Source organism: Balaenoptera acutorostrata, chromosome 9 (assembly GCF_949987535.1).
Source record: "Balaenoptera acutorostrata chromosome 9, mBalAcu1.1, whole genome shotgun sequence".
Classification (NCBI taxonomy): Eukaryota; Metazoa; Chordata; class Mammalia; order Artiodactyla; family Balaenopteridae; genus Balaenoptera; species Balaenoptera acutorostrata.
In genome coordinates this window covers 94,778,406-94,795,673 of record NC_080072.1, presented here as the reverse complement: position 1 = coordinate 94,795,673, position 17,268 = coordinate 94,778,406, and the positions used below count along the sequence as shown (strand labels likewise).

The 17,268-nt window shown below is 40.2% G+C and overlaps 1 protein-coding gene across 1 annotated transcript; it reads right to left on the bottom strand.

The window, feature by feature from the left end:
* Positions 1-416: 416 nt before the first annotated feature.
* Positions 417-15,793, bottom strand: LOC103010251 (nicotinamide N-methyltransferase). Its single transcript, XM_007171980.2, has 3 exons — positions 15,479-15,793; positions 14,270-14,477; positions 417-884 (listed from the first exon to the last, which is right to left on the bottom strand). Exons 1-3 carry the CDS (start codon positions 15,630-15,632, stop codon positions 452-454), a joined length of 795 nt encoding a protein of 264 aa, XP_007172042.1. The 5' UTR covers positions 15,633-15,793; the 3' UTR covers positions 417-451.
* Positions 15,794-17,268: the final 1,475 nt, after the last annotated feature.

Sequence of the window (17,268 nt, the reverse complement as noted above, 5' to 3'; positions counted from 1 at the left end):
AGACCCCAGGGGAGGACATGGTCCCCAGAGAAGGCAAGAAGTGAAGAACAGGAGAAGCCTGTTCCTGGGAGAGAAGAAGGCATCAGGGCCCCCCAGGAAATGAGGAGTGAATAACTGCAGACACTTCTCTGTAGGCACGTGTGGGCTTAAGCCATCATAACTGGGATATTCAAGGAAAATGAGGTATTCTTTTGTAATCATAGGCAGTGAAGACTAGACATGCCCATTTGTCATGTTGGAGTCCTTATAACACCAGCACACATGGGGAGCACAGAGTAGGTGGTCAACTAATGGTTCCTAGGCAGACTGACCACTCCAACCCTGCCCTAGATGAACCACTGGGCCCCAGCCATTAGCCTCTACTCAGAACAATGACCATGGCAGTTGGAACCAAGGATTGAAGTCAACTGGGCAAGCCAGAGGAATTGCTTTAATTGGCGACCCCAAGGTATCATACAGATGTGCTCAGCTTCCTCCCCACCAGGGAGAAAAGCCCTTCGTTGTTGGCCATGTTGGAAGAATAACTTTGGGAGATCACTTCAAACTGTTCAATGGTGTAGCCGGCCTCCCTCACGGCAGCCTCCACTGCCTCCCGGCCCAGGCAGAGGCTGGAGAACCTCTGCTCGCCGATCATGTAGTAGCTGCTTTTCAGAGCATCCACGAGCACCAGGAAGCCCCCCGGCTTCAGCAGGCTGCCGAGGTTCCTGAGGGCCGTGCGGTAGGCAGGGAGGTCCGGGCAGGCGGCGTCCAGGCACAGCGTGCTGAGCAGGCAGTCGGCCGGGGGCAGTGGGACAGCCCCCAGTGGCCAGCTCTGAGTCACGTCACACTTCAGGACCTGCTTGACCGCCCGCCTCAACTTCTCCTCCTTCTCTGGCCCTTTGACTCTGAAACACACAAACCGACAAAGATCGCTGGCTACCCCACTCATGGGAACCCCAGATCTCTTAGGTCAGGAATGAAAATGACAGTGTTGTCCCAAACATTATAACCTTAGGGCCATCCCTGTTGTAAAAACAGAGAAAGAAGAAATGAGGGACCATTTTGGTATCTGAATGTGACCATATTACCTTGCACTGGGTTAAATCTTTTTTACAAAGTAAATAATAATATGGAAATGATAATAAAAATACCTAGTTGCCTGCTTCTACAGTGGACTGCCCCCATGAAATTATTCTTCTTCTACTGCTTAGAATAGTGCCTAGATCATTTATTATTGTTATTATTATTATTATTACCCTGTTCCCTCTGCCAAACTGTAAGGTAGTGACTGTTTGGCCACATATATCAAGCAATAATGGGTTTAAATGCAGAAATGGTATCTTTGTAGTAGCTGCTGATCAATAGGAGGTCATCCATAGACATTCGTAGAAACTGTTGATCATGTCACACAACTGTGGCCAGGGCCTTTCTAGAAAGATGAAAATTCCTTGTTTCCATTCTCAGGCTCCAAAAGATATTGCAAGTAGGGAGTATGTTTCCTGATGGAGATAGTTTTCTTGGTAGCCTTGCTAGGAATCCTATCCTTTTCTGCCAAATCAATGGGGTTTCTTGAGAGAAAATTCGTTAATGACAGAAGGAGAAAAGGCAAGGGCAGGAAATGGAATCCAGTGCCTCAGATCCTTTTGGAATTTATTAGTGGAGGAATAAAGGAACAAACTAACCAATGAACGAAATTAAATAAACACATAGAGTGAACAAGAGAAACTGGAGAAAGGGAACAGACAAAGGAAAAGAAGTAGCAGAAAATCAGAGAGGTAAGACAAAGAGAGGAATTGCTGAGTGTATAAAGTGCCCAGAAGGCCACTGAGCCCAAATTGTATGAGTGATGATTGAGTATCCAACACTTTGAGGAAGTTAATCAACAAAGCACCAAGGGTGCAAATCCAGGCTTATGTGCAAGGAACACACAGTCGCTGGCTCCAGAAGAAAACAGCCACTCAGGCAACAATGCTTGATAGAACAGAGGATGGCCCAACATCAGAGCAAGTGAGAGAGATTTATACTGGGACCATTTCTGTTCATGAGGAAAAGTTGATGGTTTAAAGAAAACATGGAGATTTACCTCCAGGTAGAATGATTTGAGATAATAGCAATTAGCTGTGGACATCCTATTTAAATATTTAGTTAAAAATCTTAAGCCTAGTGTGTATAATCAGTTATTTACAAACATCCTTTAATTGTGTTATAATTTTCCATTTAAGAAGCTTAATAAGCGTATGAAAAGATGCTCAATATCGCTGACATCAGAGAAATGAAAATCAAACCATGAGATACCACTTCGCACCAACTAGGATGATTATAATAAAAAAGACAGGTAATAACTAAGTGTTGGCAAGGACGTGGAGAAACTGGAACCTACATACACTGCTGGTGAGATGGTAAAATGGTCCAGCTACTTTGGAAAACAGTCTGGAAGTTCCCCCCAAAAAAAGGTTTAACATAGAGATTTAACATGACCCAGGAATTCTGTTTTTTTTTTTAACATCTTTATTGGTGTATAATTGCTTTACAATGGTGTGTTAGTTTCTGCTTTATAACAAAGTGAATCAGCTATACATACACATATATCCCCATATCTCCTCCCTCTTGCGTCTCCCTCCCACCCTCCCTATCCCACCCCTCTAGGTGGTCACAAAGCACCGAGCTGATCTCCCTGTGCTGTGCGGTTGCTTCCCACTAGCTATCTATTTTACATTTGGTAGTGTATATATGTCCATGCCACTCTCTCACTTTGTCCCAGCTTACCCTTCCCCCTCCCTGTGTCCTCAAGACTATTCTCTACGTCTGTGTCTTTATTCCTGTCTTACCCCTAGGTTCTTTATAACCATTTTTTTTCTTAGATTCCATATATATGTGTTAGCATACGGTATTTGTTTTTCTCTTTCTGACTTACTTCACTCTGTATGGCAGACTCTATGACTCAGAAATTCTAATCATAGGATTATACCCAAGAGAAATGAAAACATGTGTCCACACAAAAACTTGTCCATGAGTATTTATAGCAGCATTATTCATAATAGCCAAAAGATGGGAACAACCCAAATGTCCATCAAATTATGAATAGATAAATAAAATGTGGTCTATCCATACAATGGAATATTATTCAGTAATACAAAGGAACGAACAACTGACACAGGCTACAACATGGAAGAACCTTGAAAACATGATGTTCAGTGACAGAAGCCAGACACAAAAGGCCACATATTGTATGATTCCATTTATATGAAATATCTAGAAAAGACAAATCTGTAGAGACTGAAAGCAGACCAGTGGTTGCTAGGGGCTGAGAGGACTGGGGGAAAGGAGAATGACCACTGGTGGGTATAGGGTTTCTTTGGGGAGTTATGAAATGTTCTAAAATCGTGCTGAGGATCACGCAATTCTGTGAACATACTAAGAGCTACGGAATGGCACACTTTACATGCGTGAATCATATGTTATGTGAATTTTATCTCAATAAAGCTGTTCTATTAAAAGAGAGAGAGAGAGGGAGAGAGGGAGAGAGAGAGAGGGAGAGAGAGAGAGAGAGAGAGGACTTCCCTGGTGGCGCAGTGGTTAAGATCCACCTGCCAATGCAGGGGACACGGGTGTGAGCCCTGGTCCGGGAAGATCCCACATGCCGCGAAGAAACTAAGCCCGTGCGCCACAACTACTGAGCCTGCGCTCTAGAGTCCGTGAGCCACAACTACTGAAGTCCGCACGCCTAGAGCCTGTGCTCTGCAACAAGAGAAGCCACTGCAATGAGAAGCCCATGCACCACAACAAAGAGTAGCCCCTGCTCGCCGCAATTGGAGAAAGCCCACACACAGCAACAAAGACCCAGTGCAACCAATAAATAAATAAATAAATAAATTTTTAAGAAAATGCCAACCAAAATATTAAAGAGAGAGAGAAAAAAGCTTTGCAAGATATTACTTTCAGGGAATTCCTAACAAGCAGTAAACTGGGAGGTACAGGGAATGATAATTGCCTTTGACTGGGTCTACCTGTTCCTCTTATTGGGGTAGAAATGGTAGCAGGGTGACAAATTTGCCCCAGTGGTCTGGACTTTTCTGGTTTTTGCACTGAAAATCCCATGTCCTGGGAACCCGTCTCAGTCCTGGACAAACCGGGAGGGTTAGTCGTTCTAAAAATAGGGAAATCAGTTACAAAGCTTCCACCCCGCCTGACAGAACGTGCATAATTTGACAGATCATTTTAAGAATAAAGAATAATAATTCAACGTTATGAAAGTCTGTGTGAAACATGGCTTTGAAGAGATAAATTAATCTAGAATAGAAAAAATTCAAATAACCTATCTCCACCTATGGATAACTTAAGTGTATACAAAAAGCTAAACAAGTGACAACGTAGTGTTCTTTTGAACGTGTCCAAAGACGATGCTGTCTCTTGGGAACATTACGGTAATGTGTATTTAAGTGATTACGTCAGAGGCAGGTTGGACCTCTGGACCCTACCGTGTATGAAGCTATTTTAAAAACACAAGTTGCCACAGAACTAGTACTTGCCAGTCAGATGATGATGGAAATTGTTCCCAAACTGTGAGACACACTGTGAAGTCTGGAAAGCTGGCAGAGAAGGTGCCAATTTGAGAGGGAAATTTGTTAGAAACACCCACTGTCGTGGATACCTGCTTGTCCTCGGGTGCACTACAAACATTGGTGAACTCAGTTGCCAAGGCAGCCGTGTAAAGATTACACCTCAGGGCTCCTCGGGGCCTGTGATACACCTGCAATGAAATGGCCTCGCCGGGAGACACAGGCAATTACCACTCAGCCTCATGTTTAGCTCAAGGGGTAGGGAATAAATACACACCAGCAAAACGTTATGCAGTTTTACAGAAAGCTAACCACCGTGTGGCCGTTTCTCTAGCTCTAAAGATCTAGCCTTTCAAAGGAATCAATATGCAAAAAAAAAAAAAAAAAAGAGCCACATCCCCTGTAAATATGCTGTCTATAAAAGCCTGAAGGAACTGGGGAGGGAGAGGGGGAGGAAAGGATAGAGTGAGACTCCTGGGAAGAACACTTTGTAAGACTGTCTTTCCAGACCCCAGGTAGTTATCCTGAGATTTAAAGCAGGATCTTCCTGCCCTGACGCTTCAAGGTGGGTGGTGAATCAGAATCCTCTGGACAAGCTTTTTTCCATTACACTTACCTCCCCAAGCCCCATCCCCAGAGGTTCCAGCAGGCCCTCTTGAGGGAAAACCATCAAGACGTGTAAAGGAAATGAAAAGCTGAATAAGCTTGGATGTCAACGTGAGAATTGTAAGAGCGAAAGGACTCATCACTGGTGAACCTTCGATACAGGCCACAGCTGAGTGACACTAGGAGGCAGCCGTCTGGAAAGCAAAATGCATGCAGTCACTTCTTTTATAAATATTTTTTGACCTTCTATTGTGTGCCAGGAAGAGCACTGGGCAGTGGAGACGTAAGGTGGGACGAATGAGAAACAAATCCTATCCTCATGGAGATTGCAGTCTGGTGGGGGAGGAAGACATAATCCAATGATCATCCACAAAACTGAAACATTAAAGCTGTGATGAATGCCAGGCAGGAGGGGCACATGGCACTAAGAGAAGAATACTGGGAGCTTGACTCAGTGTAGAAGCATGAGGGAAAGCTCCTCCGGAAAGGAGTCAGGTGAGCAGAGAAACAGAGGATAAATAAGTAGGAGTGAACTGGACCAAAGAGAGGAGGGAGGGAGGAGGATACTCCAGTAAGAGGAAATAGCAAGAGCAAAGGCCCTTTGGTGGGAAGAAACATGGAGAGGAGAAAGCCAGTGTGGCTGAACCTCAGGAAACGAAGCAGCGCATGGCAGAACGGGAGGCAAAAAGGTAAGCGCCCACCAGTTGACATGGAAGCTGCTAGTCTGGGGACCGCAAGGCAGGTGCCAGACTAGACAGGGCTTCGTGGACCATGTTAAGAATTTTGCTTTTTATCCTAAAAGCCGTGGAGAGATACTAAGGGGGTGCTAAGGAAAGGAGTGATACGATCAGATTTATACTTGGAGGCAATCAATTTGGGACAAGAATGGAGGTGGGAGGCCAGTTAGGAAGGAGAGGATGGTAGCTTGGACCAAGAAAACAGCTCGCATGGAAAATACTGGAAGAAATATACCGGTTTAAGAGGAACTCAGGAGGTGAAGTGGACAGAACTTGCTGCTGGTCATGAAACATGACTGGCAGGGAGATGACAGGACTGACTTCCAGGTTTCTTCTCCAATTAATTATATGATGGTGCCATTCAAGGAGGTAAGAATACCGGAAATAAAGCAGGTTTGGGGAAGATCATAGCTCTATTTTGGGCACGTTAAGTTTGAGATGCTTTGACACACAGGAATAGAAATGTTTACCGTTTGAAGAAATGGACAGTTGAAGGTTTTGCAACCTGTCCTGTTAATTTCCCCCAAGAGATAATGCACTGAGAGCCCGTGTTCAAGAGAAAGGCATCCTTGTAAAAGGCAGAAGCTTTTCCTGGGCATCCCTGAGGCAATCATCATGACCACCAAGATCGCGAGTTTGAGAAAGAATATCAATCTTTTACAAGACTTGGGAATACAGAGATGCTTTGGGATAGAAGCAGTTCACTAGTTCACAGAACAAATTTGGCACAGGTATGTCTATTTGGGGACCCTAGACAAACATCTTTTTCAATAGATACGAACATCTTTGTATGGAAAGCATTTATTTCAGAGAACCGCCACCTCTACAGGTGCTCAAGCTTTCTCCCGTCAGGTACACGGAGGTAAGTGGAGGAGCTGCCGTCTGTAGAGGAAACCAGGAGGGGCTCCAACCTCCCCAGACCCCTCCCTGCTGGCCCAAGGGCCGAGGGCTGAGGAGAACCTGCAGAGCACACCTCTAACTCATCCCCACTAGCATGTCCTGACATACCTGTTGGGGAGCTCCGTTCCAGACACCAGTGCTTCTCAAACTGTAAAATGCATACAGTCCCCTGCAGATCTTGTTAAAATGCAGATTCTGATTCTGTAGGCTAGGCCTGAGAATCTGCATTCCTAATAAGTTCCCAGATGATATGGAAGCTGCTCGTCTGTGGACCACAAGGCAATGTGTTCCAGGTTCCAGGTGCCAGAGGTAAATTAATGCTGCTTCTAGGATTTCTTAAGGTAACGCTCATTTTCCTTGGTTCGTGCTTGAGTAGTTAGTTATATCTTAGTATTTGACTTGCTGACTTGATGAATATGTATAGTGTGAGACAAGAATTTGGTACCAGTGTCTTACAACTTTTCAGATAATTGTAAAAATGAATGGTATCTAAATGTCTGAGTCACACTCCAGAGGAACAGGAGGAAAAGGAGACAGCTCAAATTGTCTTTTGCAGCAGTCAACATAAGAAATAGCTTCAGATAAAGAAGAAATAATCTCAGGGGAAATAGGTTGTGGGTTGATAGAGGAACTTGAAGATGCAAGAAAGACATTAGTTGAATGGGATCACAATCATTCTCAAAACAGTTGAAGCCACAAGATCTAGCAGAAGGATAAGGGTGAGAATGCAGAATTTTACTGCCAAAAATACAGTTCCTTAGTCTGACAGAGTGATTGGGAAGGGACAGTGTCTCAGGAACAATTGCTACAAGCTGATGATTCTGGCTTGAGATAAGTAATGCTTTCAGTATCCTGCTAGATGTTAAGGGTTCATTTCTGAATAAGATGCAAAGGCTTGTGATAGCTAGAGAAATTGAGAACAAAGTTCTAAAAGCCTCTTGAAGCATGATTTGGACCTTGGGAAGATGTGCTGTCTGACAACGACTAAGAACTTTTTGATAAACTTTCCCTGATATTCTATAAGTCCTGGGAAATTCCTTATTTAATAATTTTGAATATTGTCTAAATCCTCGTCACTGCAGTTTTCTTCTAGTTAATGTCAATTTCATTCTGTGAAATCACATAGTCCATTTAAAAAGTTTGAAATTACTGTTATCTTGAAGAACATATCTGAAGTTTGAAGGCTCTAGCCAGCATAAAATTCTAAGTAAGGGGTTTACAGGTTAAAATGGCATGTGAAAATAGCCTCTCTTGATTTCTTACTTAATGCGGGGGAAAAACATGGAGCAATGTTTAAGCAATATTAAACAATTTTACAATGTTGCTCATGAGTAAGGGCACCAAAAACACCTTCCCAATATTCATGGGCATAGAAAATATGTCATCTTTGTGTTCTTCTTGAAAAAGGTCCAAAGACCTATTCAGTTGACTATGACATGAATCGGAATTAAAAACTCAACAACTAAAAAAATCATATAAAATGAGCATAAAATACATCCACATAATTGCAAATATGATTACAAACTGAGAGCATATGATGTTGAAAGAAAATATAAAAATAATACTTTAAATTACAATATTTGGATTTAAAATCTCAAAGTTTAACAATAAACGCTGGGAAGGAAGATGCCAGAAGGACTTTGGGTGTCAAAAATTGTTAAATTCCTCATATTACGAGGAAGAAAAGAATTATTGATTCTTACCTGATATTGATAAGCTGAGAGAATTTGTCTCCAGCAGAAATGCATTATACAAAAACACTAAAAGAAGTCCTCCAGGTGAAGGGAAATGATGTCAGATAGAAGCCTAGATCTGCAGAAAGGAGTGAAGAATACTAGACAGGACAGATTTGTGGATAAACACAGGAGACTTTATATATATTTATTGAAAATACTACTGACTGATGTGAATATACTTAAAACTACAAAACTGTACACTTAAAGAATTAAGGTGATAAATTTTATGATGTGTGTTTTCTTAACCAAAGTTAAAAATAAAACAATAAAGAAAATAAAAGCACTACTGACTGCTTAAAGCAAAAATTATAACAGTGTATTATAGTGTTATAGTTTATACAGAATAAATATATGACAACAAGTGTATAAGGGGCAGGAGAGTGGGTTAAAGGAATTACACTGTTGTAATATCTTACATTGTTCATGAGACGTTGCAAATATATTATGTAATTTCTAGAAAAGTCATGTGCACACGTGCACATACACACACACAAAACACAAAAGAGGTCAATAGAGGAGAAAAAAGTCAATAGAGGAGATAAAGGCATACTAAAAATGTGTATAATTATACTATATAAATGGAAAAACAAAAATTATTTCATTCACCAACAAGAAGCAGGACAAAGGTACAAATGAACACCAGACAGATGGGACAAATAGAAAATATATACCAAGATGGTAGATTTAGACTCAGCCATACAATATCACTAATTACATTAAATGTAAATTGAGTAAACAATCCAGTTAAAATGTAGAAATTGTCAGGTTGGATTGAAAAGCAAGACCTACTACATGTTATTTGAAAAAAAGTCATTTTAAATATAAAAACACGGACAGGTTGAAAACAAAAGGGTAGAAAAAGCTATACCATGTATGTTATTTATCTATTGTTACATAATAAATTACCCCCAAACTTAGCAATTTAAAATGACAAACATTCATCTCACAGTTTCTGCAGGTCAGATACTTGGGTACAGATTAGCTGAGTGTCTCTGGTGCAAGGTGCCTCATGAGACTGTAGTGTTGGCCACTCTCAGAGTTGTCCAGTGTCATCTGAAGGCCCACCTGGGGGTAAATTTGCTTCCAAACTCACTCCTTAGGACAAGTGAGTGACTGTAAGAGAGAGCACCCAATAGGGAAGCTGTAGTCTCTTTGTATCCTAATTTCAGAATTGATGTCCCATCACTCTACAGCACCATATTTGTTAGAATCCGGTCATTAAATCCAATGGACACTCATGGGGAGAGAATTAAGCAAGAGCGTGAATACCTGAAGTGAAGATTAGTGGGGACCATCTTAGAGGTCCCTACCACCTTATGCCATCACCAAGAATAAGAAAGCTGGTGTGGCTATATTAATATCAAAGTCGACCTCAAAACAAAGTGTATTACTGGATGTAAAGGGAGATATAATGATAAAATAGTCAATTCATCAAGAAGACATAACAACCCTAAAAGTATATGCTGCTAATAACAAAGCTTCAAAATGCATGAAGAAAATGTTGGCAGAACTATGAGGAGTAAGGGATGAATCCACAATCATAATTTGAGATTTTTAACATCTCTCTCTCCCAGTAATTGATAGAATAAGTAAACAAAACATCATGTAGAGAATTTGAACAATATTATCAATCTACCTGACTGAATTAATATTTATAGAAACGACACCAACAACTGGACAATATACATTCTTTTCAATGTAGAACACATAGAATGTTCACCAAATAGATCATATGCTGGGTCACAAAATAAACCTCTGACTACAATGAAATTTAATTAGAAACCAGTAACAATATCTAGAAAAAAAATCCCAACAATTTTGGAAATTAAGCAACACAATTACAAATAATTTATGGTCAAAGAAGAAATCACAAAGAAAATTAGAATATATGCTGAATTGGATAATAACAAAAATATGACACATCAAAAGTCATGGGATGCAGCTAAAAGAGTGCTGAAGGAAAGTGTGAGAATAAATGACCTAAGCTTCCATCTCAAGAAGCTAGAAAAAGAAGAGCATATTAAAACTAAAGTAAGTGGAAGACAGAAAATAAGAAAAATAAGAGCAGAAATCAATGGAATACACAATGGACAACTGAGAAAATCAACAAAGCCAAAAGCTGGTTCTTTGAAAAGATTAATAAAATGTATCAATCTCTAACAAGATCAATCAAGATTAAAAGAAAAAGACAAATTGCCAATTTTAAGAATGAAAGAGGGACAATCACCAAAGATCCTACAGACATTAAAAGAGTAATAAAGGGATATTGTAAAAAAAACTTTATGACAATAAAGTTGACAACCAAGATGTAAAGGACAAATTCCTTGAAAAATAGTACTTATCAAAACAGACAAAAGAAGAAATAGACAATCCAAACAGTCATTAAAGGAATAATTCTTCTTAATAAAAAACCTCCTCACCCAGGAAGAAACCTTCAGGTTCAGATAGCTTCACTGGTGAATTCTATCAATCATGTAAGGAAGAAATAATACAAACGCCTTCAAAAAATAGGGGAGGAAGAAACACTTCCAAATTATTATATGAATTAGCATCATGCTGATATCAAAATCTGCCAAGCATATAACAAGAAAATAAATTTATAGCTCAATATCCCTCATAAATATAGATGCAAAAATCCTTAGCAAAATATTGGCAAATCACATCCAGGGATACATAAAAAGATTACTACTTCATGACCAAGGGGTTTATGCCAGTTTGGTTTAAATACCAAAAATCATCCAACATAATTCATGTTCTCAGAATATGCAGAAACATCACATGACCATCTCAGTAAATGCAAAAAAAATTTTTGACGAATTTTAACATTTGATTAAACCCCCCCAAGAAACTAGAAATTCAAGGGAACTTAGTCTGATAAAGAATTTCTATGAAAAACCTATAAATAATGTCATTCTTAATGATGAATCATTGAACATTTTTTCCTAAGATATGGAAAAAGGTACAAATGTCTGTTCTTATCATTTTTGTTCAACATTTTTTGGTGGTCCTAGTCAATGTAATAGGGCATAAAAAGTAAATAAAGGCATAAAGTTGAAACAGAAGAAGTAAAAGTATTTTTATTTGTAGATGATATAAGAATGTACATAGAAAATACTATGGAATCTACCAAAAATGATTAAAATTAATTAGTGCAATATTTTTTAATAAACTATAATGGAAAAGAATAGAAAAAAGAATATAGATATATACATATATATGTTAAATGAATCACTTTGCTGTACACCTGAAACCAACAGAAGTATTGTAAGTCAACTATATTTCAATATAAAAAATTAAAAAAAAATGAAATTAGTGAAGTCAGCAAGATCTAATATACAAAAAATCAATTGTACATCTATATACTAGCAAATGAAACTAATAAAATGAAATAGAAATGAAATTTAAAAGATACAATCAACAGTAGCATTAAAAAACATGAAACACAGGGACATTTTAACAAAATATATGCAAAATATGAGAACTGAGAGAAACTGAAGTCCTAACTAAATGTAGAGATAAACCATGTTCATGGACTGGAGATGCAATATATCCATTCTCCTAAATTGATTTGTAAATTCAAAGAAATTACAATAAAATCTCAGTACACTTTTTTTGAAGAAATTTACAAGTTTATTCTAAAAGTAATGGCACTAAATTTACCAAAATAATCTTGCAAAGAACAAAGTTGAAGGACTCAAACTATCTGATTTCAATACTTACTATCCCTGGTAAAGGGAATAAAAGACCAACAAAACCCAGTGGAAGTTTAGTGACTCCACATGATACCAAAAAGTTTAATTGGGAACACAAGATAAAACTTCTAGTTTATTCATACTTCTGTACCATAAGGAATTGTACCACCAATGAGTCATATTGATAACTTACATTTGACAATCTACATTTACTACCATTAAGACAATGTAGCAACAGTATGTAAGAAAATGAATATACAGTTTAGAATACTCCTAATAAGCTAAAGTCAGCAGACCTTTAAAAGAAAATGGGAGGGTTAAAGAAATAGAAGCAGACTTTAGAGAAATTTTCAGAAAAGAACTTGACTCAGGAATAAACAAAAGTTGGTAAATAGATGGGAATCAAATATAAGTGCAAGTATAGAAAAATGAATTGACCATCAATCACTCCAGAAGAACATGGAGGTAGGCATACTCCTGAGGGATGTGTTGAGACCACATGATTTTATATTTATACCTGGGATTCAGGAATGTTACCTCAATCCCCCTGTTTTGAGTTCAGAAACATGGGAGTCATCCTTGATACCTCCCTTTCCTCATTCCCACTAACCAATCGCTACCAACTCTTACTCATTCTCTCTCAAAAATTCATCTTAAAATCTTCTATCTCTCTCCATCACTTAGTCCAAGCCACCAACATCTCTTCCTTCTGCATCTCTTGTTCTCTAAACCTCCAATCCATTCTTTACACAATAACCAGAGAGATCTTTGTAAATGTAAATTGGGTCACATCACGCTCCTAGTTATACCTCTGATGTCTTCTTGTTACACTTGAAGTCCACAAGCATTAACTTGGCCTTGAAGGCCCTAAATGATTTGGCATGTGCCTGCCTTCCCTGATGTGAGCTCTGGGAGACAAGGGACCTCCTCTGATAAACACTAGAACACCAAAGTGGTCTTTTTGTGCCATTTACAAAGGAGTCTCTGGGGTCTTGGCAATATTCATAGCAGCAAAGCCATGATGCTCCAGGCACTGATGGTCGGCTGGGCTGTAGAATGGGAGGCACATCAGGACAAGGGAATAACAAAGTGAAGCGCTCGACTCTTCACCTCTGGCTGGTAGTCTATTGCCAATTTCTTGCGTGGGGAGAAATTAGTAATTTAAACAAACTTTGTTTGCATAAATTTACTTATAGATAGGGTACTATAAGATTTTGATCGTTAGTTGTTGATATGTAAAGCCCTAATTTTATGAATGGTGAGTAACAAATTCTTTTCGAATAATTCCTTTATGCTGCTAATCTCAGTTTAAAAACCTAGTCAGCGGGACTTCCCTGGCGGTCCAGTGGTTGGGACTTTGCCTTCCAATGCAGGGGGTGCGAGTTCGATCCCTGGTTGGGGAGCTAGGATCCCGCATGCCTCGCGGCCAAGAAACCAAAACATAAAAAACAGAGGCAATGTTGTAACGGATTTGGTGAAGACTTTGAAAATGGTCCACATCAAGAATTAAAAACAAAAAACAAAAACAAAAACAAAAAACCTAGTCAGTTTTTTGTTGTACCTGGTGGTGTCAGCATTAGCCACTTTCACAGCAGAGATCTATGCATTTGGATGGCTAGCAACGAGTGTCACTAGGGCGGCAAGCCCCGACCTGAAACCTTCTAGCGAGGAGCTGGTTTGGCCTCTTACTTGAAGTTTTCCTAAAACAAGGTCCTACAGTATCTGGCCTGCACAATGCATCCATACACAGGCCTGGAAAGGTTTTGTGACCACTCATCTTGGCTCAGTAACCAACTCTTCAGTTTTTTCAGCTATGTCTTCTGCTGTTCTGGTGCACATACACACACACAGGTGCACACGCGCGCACAACACGCGTGTGCTTCACTCTCGTTCTCTCTCTAGCTCTCTCTTCCTCCATTTGGATTTCTCTTTGGTCCCTCCCTCTCTCTCTGTTTCCTTTGCCTTTCAACTTGGACTCTAAGGATAATTTTTGGTTCTGAAAAATGAACTGGCACCCAGGTACCCTAAGAAAGCCAGGAAGCGGACCCGAGTTTCTCTACCTGTTCCCTTCAAGCTCACACACATAGGTCACCACTGGGGACCAGTCGAAGGCCCCGGGCTCCTTCTTCAGCCACTTCTCCAGCTCCTGCAGGTTCCGATCAGTATAGTCAGTGGCGATGATCTCCTTGAAGGATTCACAAGCAGAGAGGAGCTGATAGATGGTGGGACCAGAGCCAATGTCGATCAGGAGGTCTCCCTTCACACCATCTGGTTTAGAGGAGGGAATGAGGAAGGGGGTCAGGCATCATAGGGTGGCAGATAGAGCTGATTTGCCCTCTGTTTGCCAGGACTATGCTGGGGAGCCCCAAGGAGAGCCCCAAAGACAGACCATCTCTCTAGTCACCCCTCTTCCCTCAATGTCTCTTTTTAAAACATTTTTTACTTTCCATTCCCCATTCAAGGGTGGAGCATGTGGCTGGTATATTTTTAGGTCTAGGAGGAGGGAAAAAAAGATCTGCATCTGGTGTACAGACCCCTGATCCAGAAAGACTGCTACACAGATAATGTAAAAACTATTAAGGAATGCTTTGAGAGAAAGTTAAAATTTTTTAAAAATTGAGTTTTTATAATGTCTTTCTCCAAAAAGCACCCAGTTCTTCAAAAAGCATCCTCCCTTCATGGGAGGTCTTTATCTCATGCACAGTCACAACATTCCTTTGAGTTAGGAATAGAATAATTACTAGAATCTCCATTTCTTTTTTTTTTTTCTTAAGATTTTTTTTTTTTTTTGATGTGGACCATTTTTAAAGTCTTTATTGAATTAGTTACAATATTGCTTCTGTTTTATGTTTTGGTTTTTTAGCCATGAGGCATGTGGGATCTTAGCTCCCCAATCAGGGATCGAACCCGCACCCCCTGCTTTGGAAGGCAAAGTCTTAAACCACTGGACCACCAGGGAAGTCCCTAGAATCTCCATTTCTTAAGTGAAATGTCTGGCTAGTGACCTAGCAAATCAATGTAGAATCAAGGACAGAACTCCAGTTTTTGGATTACCCTCTTGCAGGGCCAAAGGAGATAATGGATATAAAAGCACTCTGTAAACTGTAAAATATCCACCCCAATGTTAGTTTTTATCCTAGTTAAATGAATGGGTGATGCCAAAAGGGCTGTCAAATAACTATGATTAGACACAAAAGAGTCATGCCCTGAGACTCTCTCTATATGACTCACATTTGGAGGGGAGACACACAGACAACAGATAAACTTACCTAGGCAAAATATCTTGAAAAGATTTTTCAGAAGATGCCTAAGAATCTGTTTTTCTGCAGAGTGTCTGGACCCAAAGTTATAATATTTTTCTAGATAAGCCTGAGGGTTAAAATGGCTCAGATAAGTGTCCTTGGAGGTGAAGCCAGATTCCATTGTGTCTCACTCCTGTGCCAACGGTCCACTGCCCTCCTTCTCTCCCCTCCAGAAGCCAGGGAGGCACCCTGCAGAAACTGTCTTCCTGAGTCTCTGGCTATCAATATTTCTTCCATCAGTTCAGCCCATCCCTTAGAGGTAGATGTTTAGTTAAACACTAACTGAGAGAAATATACCAAAAATGTTTTGGCAGTTCTAGGAAGTGATGAAATTCCTGGGGAAGGGAGCCTAAAAGAAGGGGGAAGGGGGAGGGCTGTGAGCTGTATGCAACGCTGGGCCAAGGGGTGAAGTTCAGCTGCAAGGGATTAGAGACAAGATGACTCGCCTGGGCTCACCAGGGAAGTTATTTAACTCATAGAAGAACCTCTAGGTTCAGATAGACGGGTCACCTTCCCGTGGCATCATCATTCTTCTTGCAGTGATTCTCCCAGGAAAGAGAGTCACAAATAATGGTTTAAATTTAAACAACTTAAGAAGAAAAAAGAAAATAAAAAGAAAAAAGGGAAAGATGAGGAGAGGAAATGTGCTCAGGGTTAAAGTATGTTGGCTAAAGAAGGAATCTCAGATGAAGTCTGGAAAGAGAGTAAAAGAGCAATTTTTTTAAACTAGATCAATTAACTCTCTCCTTGTACTCCACACACCCCTTCATCCCCTCTCTGTTGTCTGCAGCTTCACCATCCCCCCCAGTGCCATTTCTCAGCAACTGGCAAGCACCTCCTCCCCAACCCCCCACTCTTTCATGTCAATCCATATCCTGACAGTCCTTTCAAAGTGAACTTTAAGCCCCGTACTTCCTTTAAGAATTCCTTAAATTCCCGATTCTGAACTCATACTGCCCTTAGAATTAGTTCAACTAGCCAAGCACTTGATTTTGTGGTGTCATGTATTTGTTCCTGGTTTTGTCTGTGTCAATTTTACTTCCCAAACTAAATTTTACATGTATGATGCACTAAAAAAAACACCTCCTTTAGATCAAGGACCATGGCTCAGTTCTCTTTATAACCCCTACTGCAAATCACTGGGGGGGGGGGTCTACCTAATAGGTGTTCAAAACACTGAGCGATTAGTTGACTGTTGTCATATTGTACCAGATGCAATTGCAGCGAATGCACGGTATTCCATGGGTGATGACTTAGTAAGAGCCCATTTGGTTACAAGGCAAAGAGACTCACACAAAGAAGCTCAGGGAATTAAAAGGGAATTATTAATAGGAGACTATAATGGAAATAAATTGCAGGGTATCTAACTGGGTCTCATGGACCAAAAAAATCATTAGGCAGCTAATCTCTCTCTCTTTCTTCCCCTTCATTTTCTTCATCATCTTCTTCTTCTTCCTCCTCCTCTTCTTTCCTTCTTCTTCTGTTTCTTCCCCTTCTTCTCCTTATTCTTCTCCTTCTTCTACTTCTTCTTCTTCTTCCCCTTCTTCTTCTTCTTCTTCTTCTTCCTCTTCTTCTTCTTCCTCTTCTTCTTCTTCTTCTTCTTCTCCTTCTTCTCCTTCTTCTCCTTCTCCTTCTCCTTCTCCTTCTCCTTCTCCTTCTTCTTCTTATGCTTCTTCTTCTTCTTCTTCTTCTTCTTCCTCCTCTTCTCTCTCTCTCCCCCACTCTCTTCTGTGGAAACTGGCTTCTTCTTTTGAGCA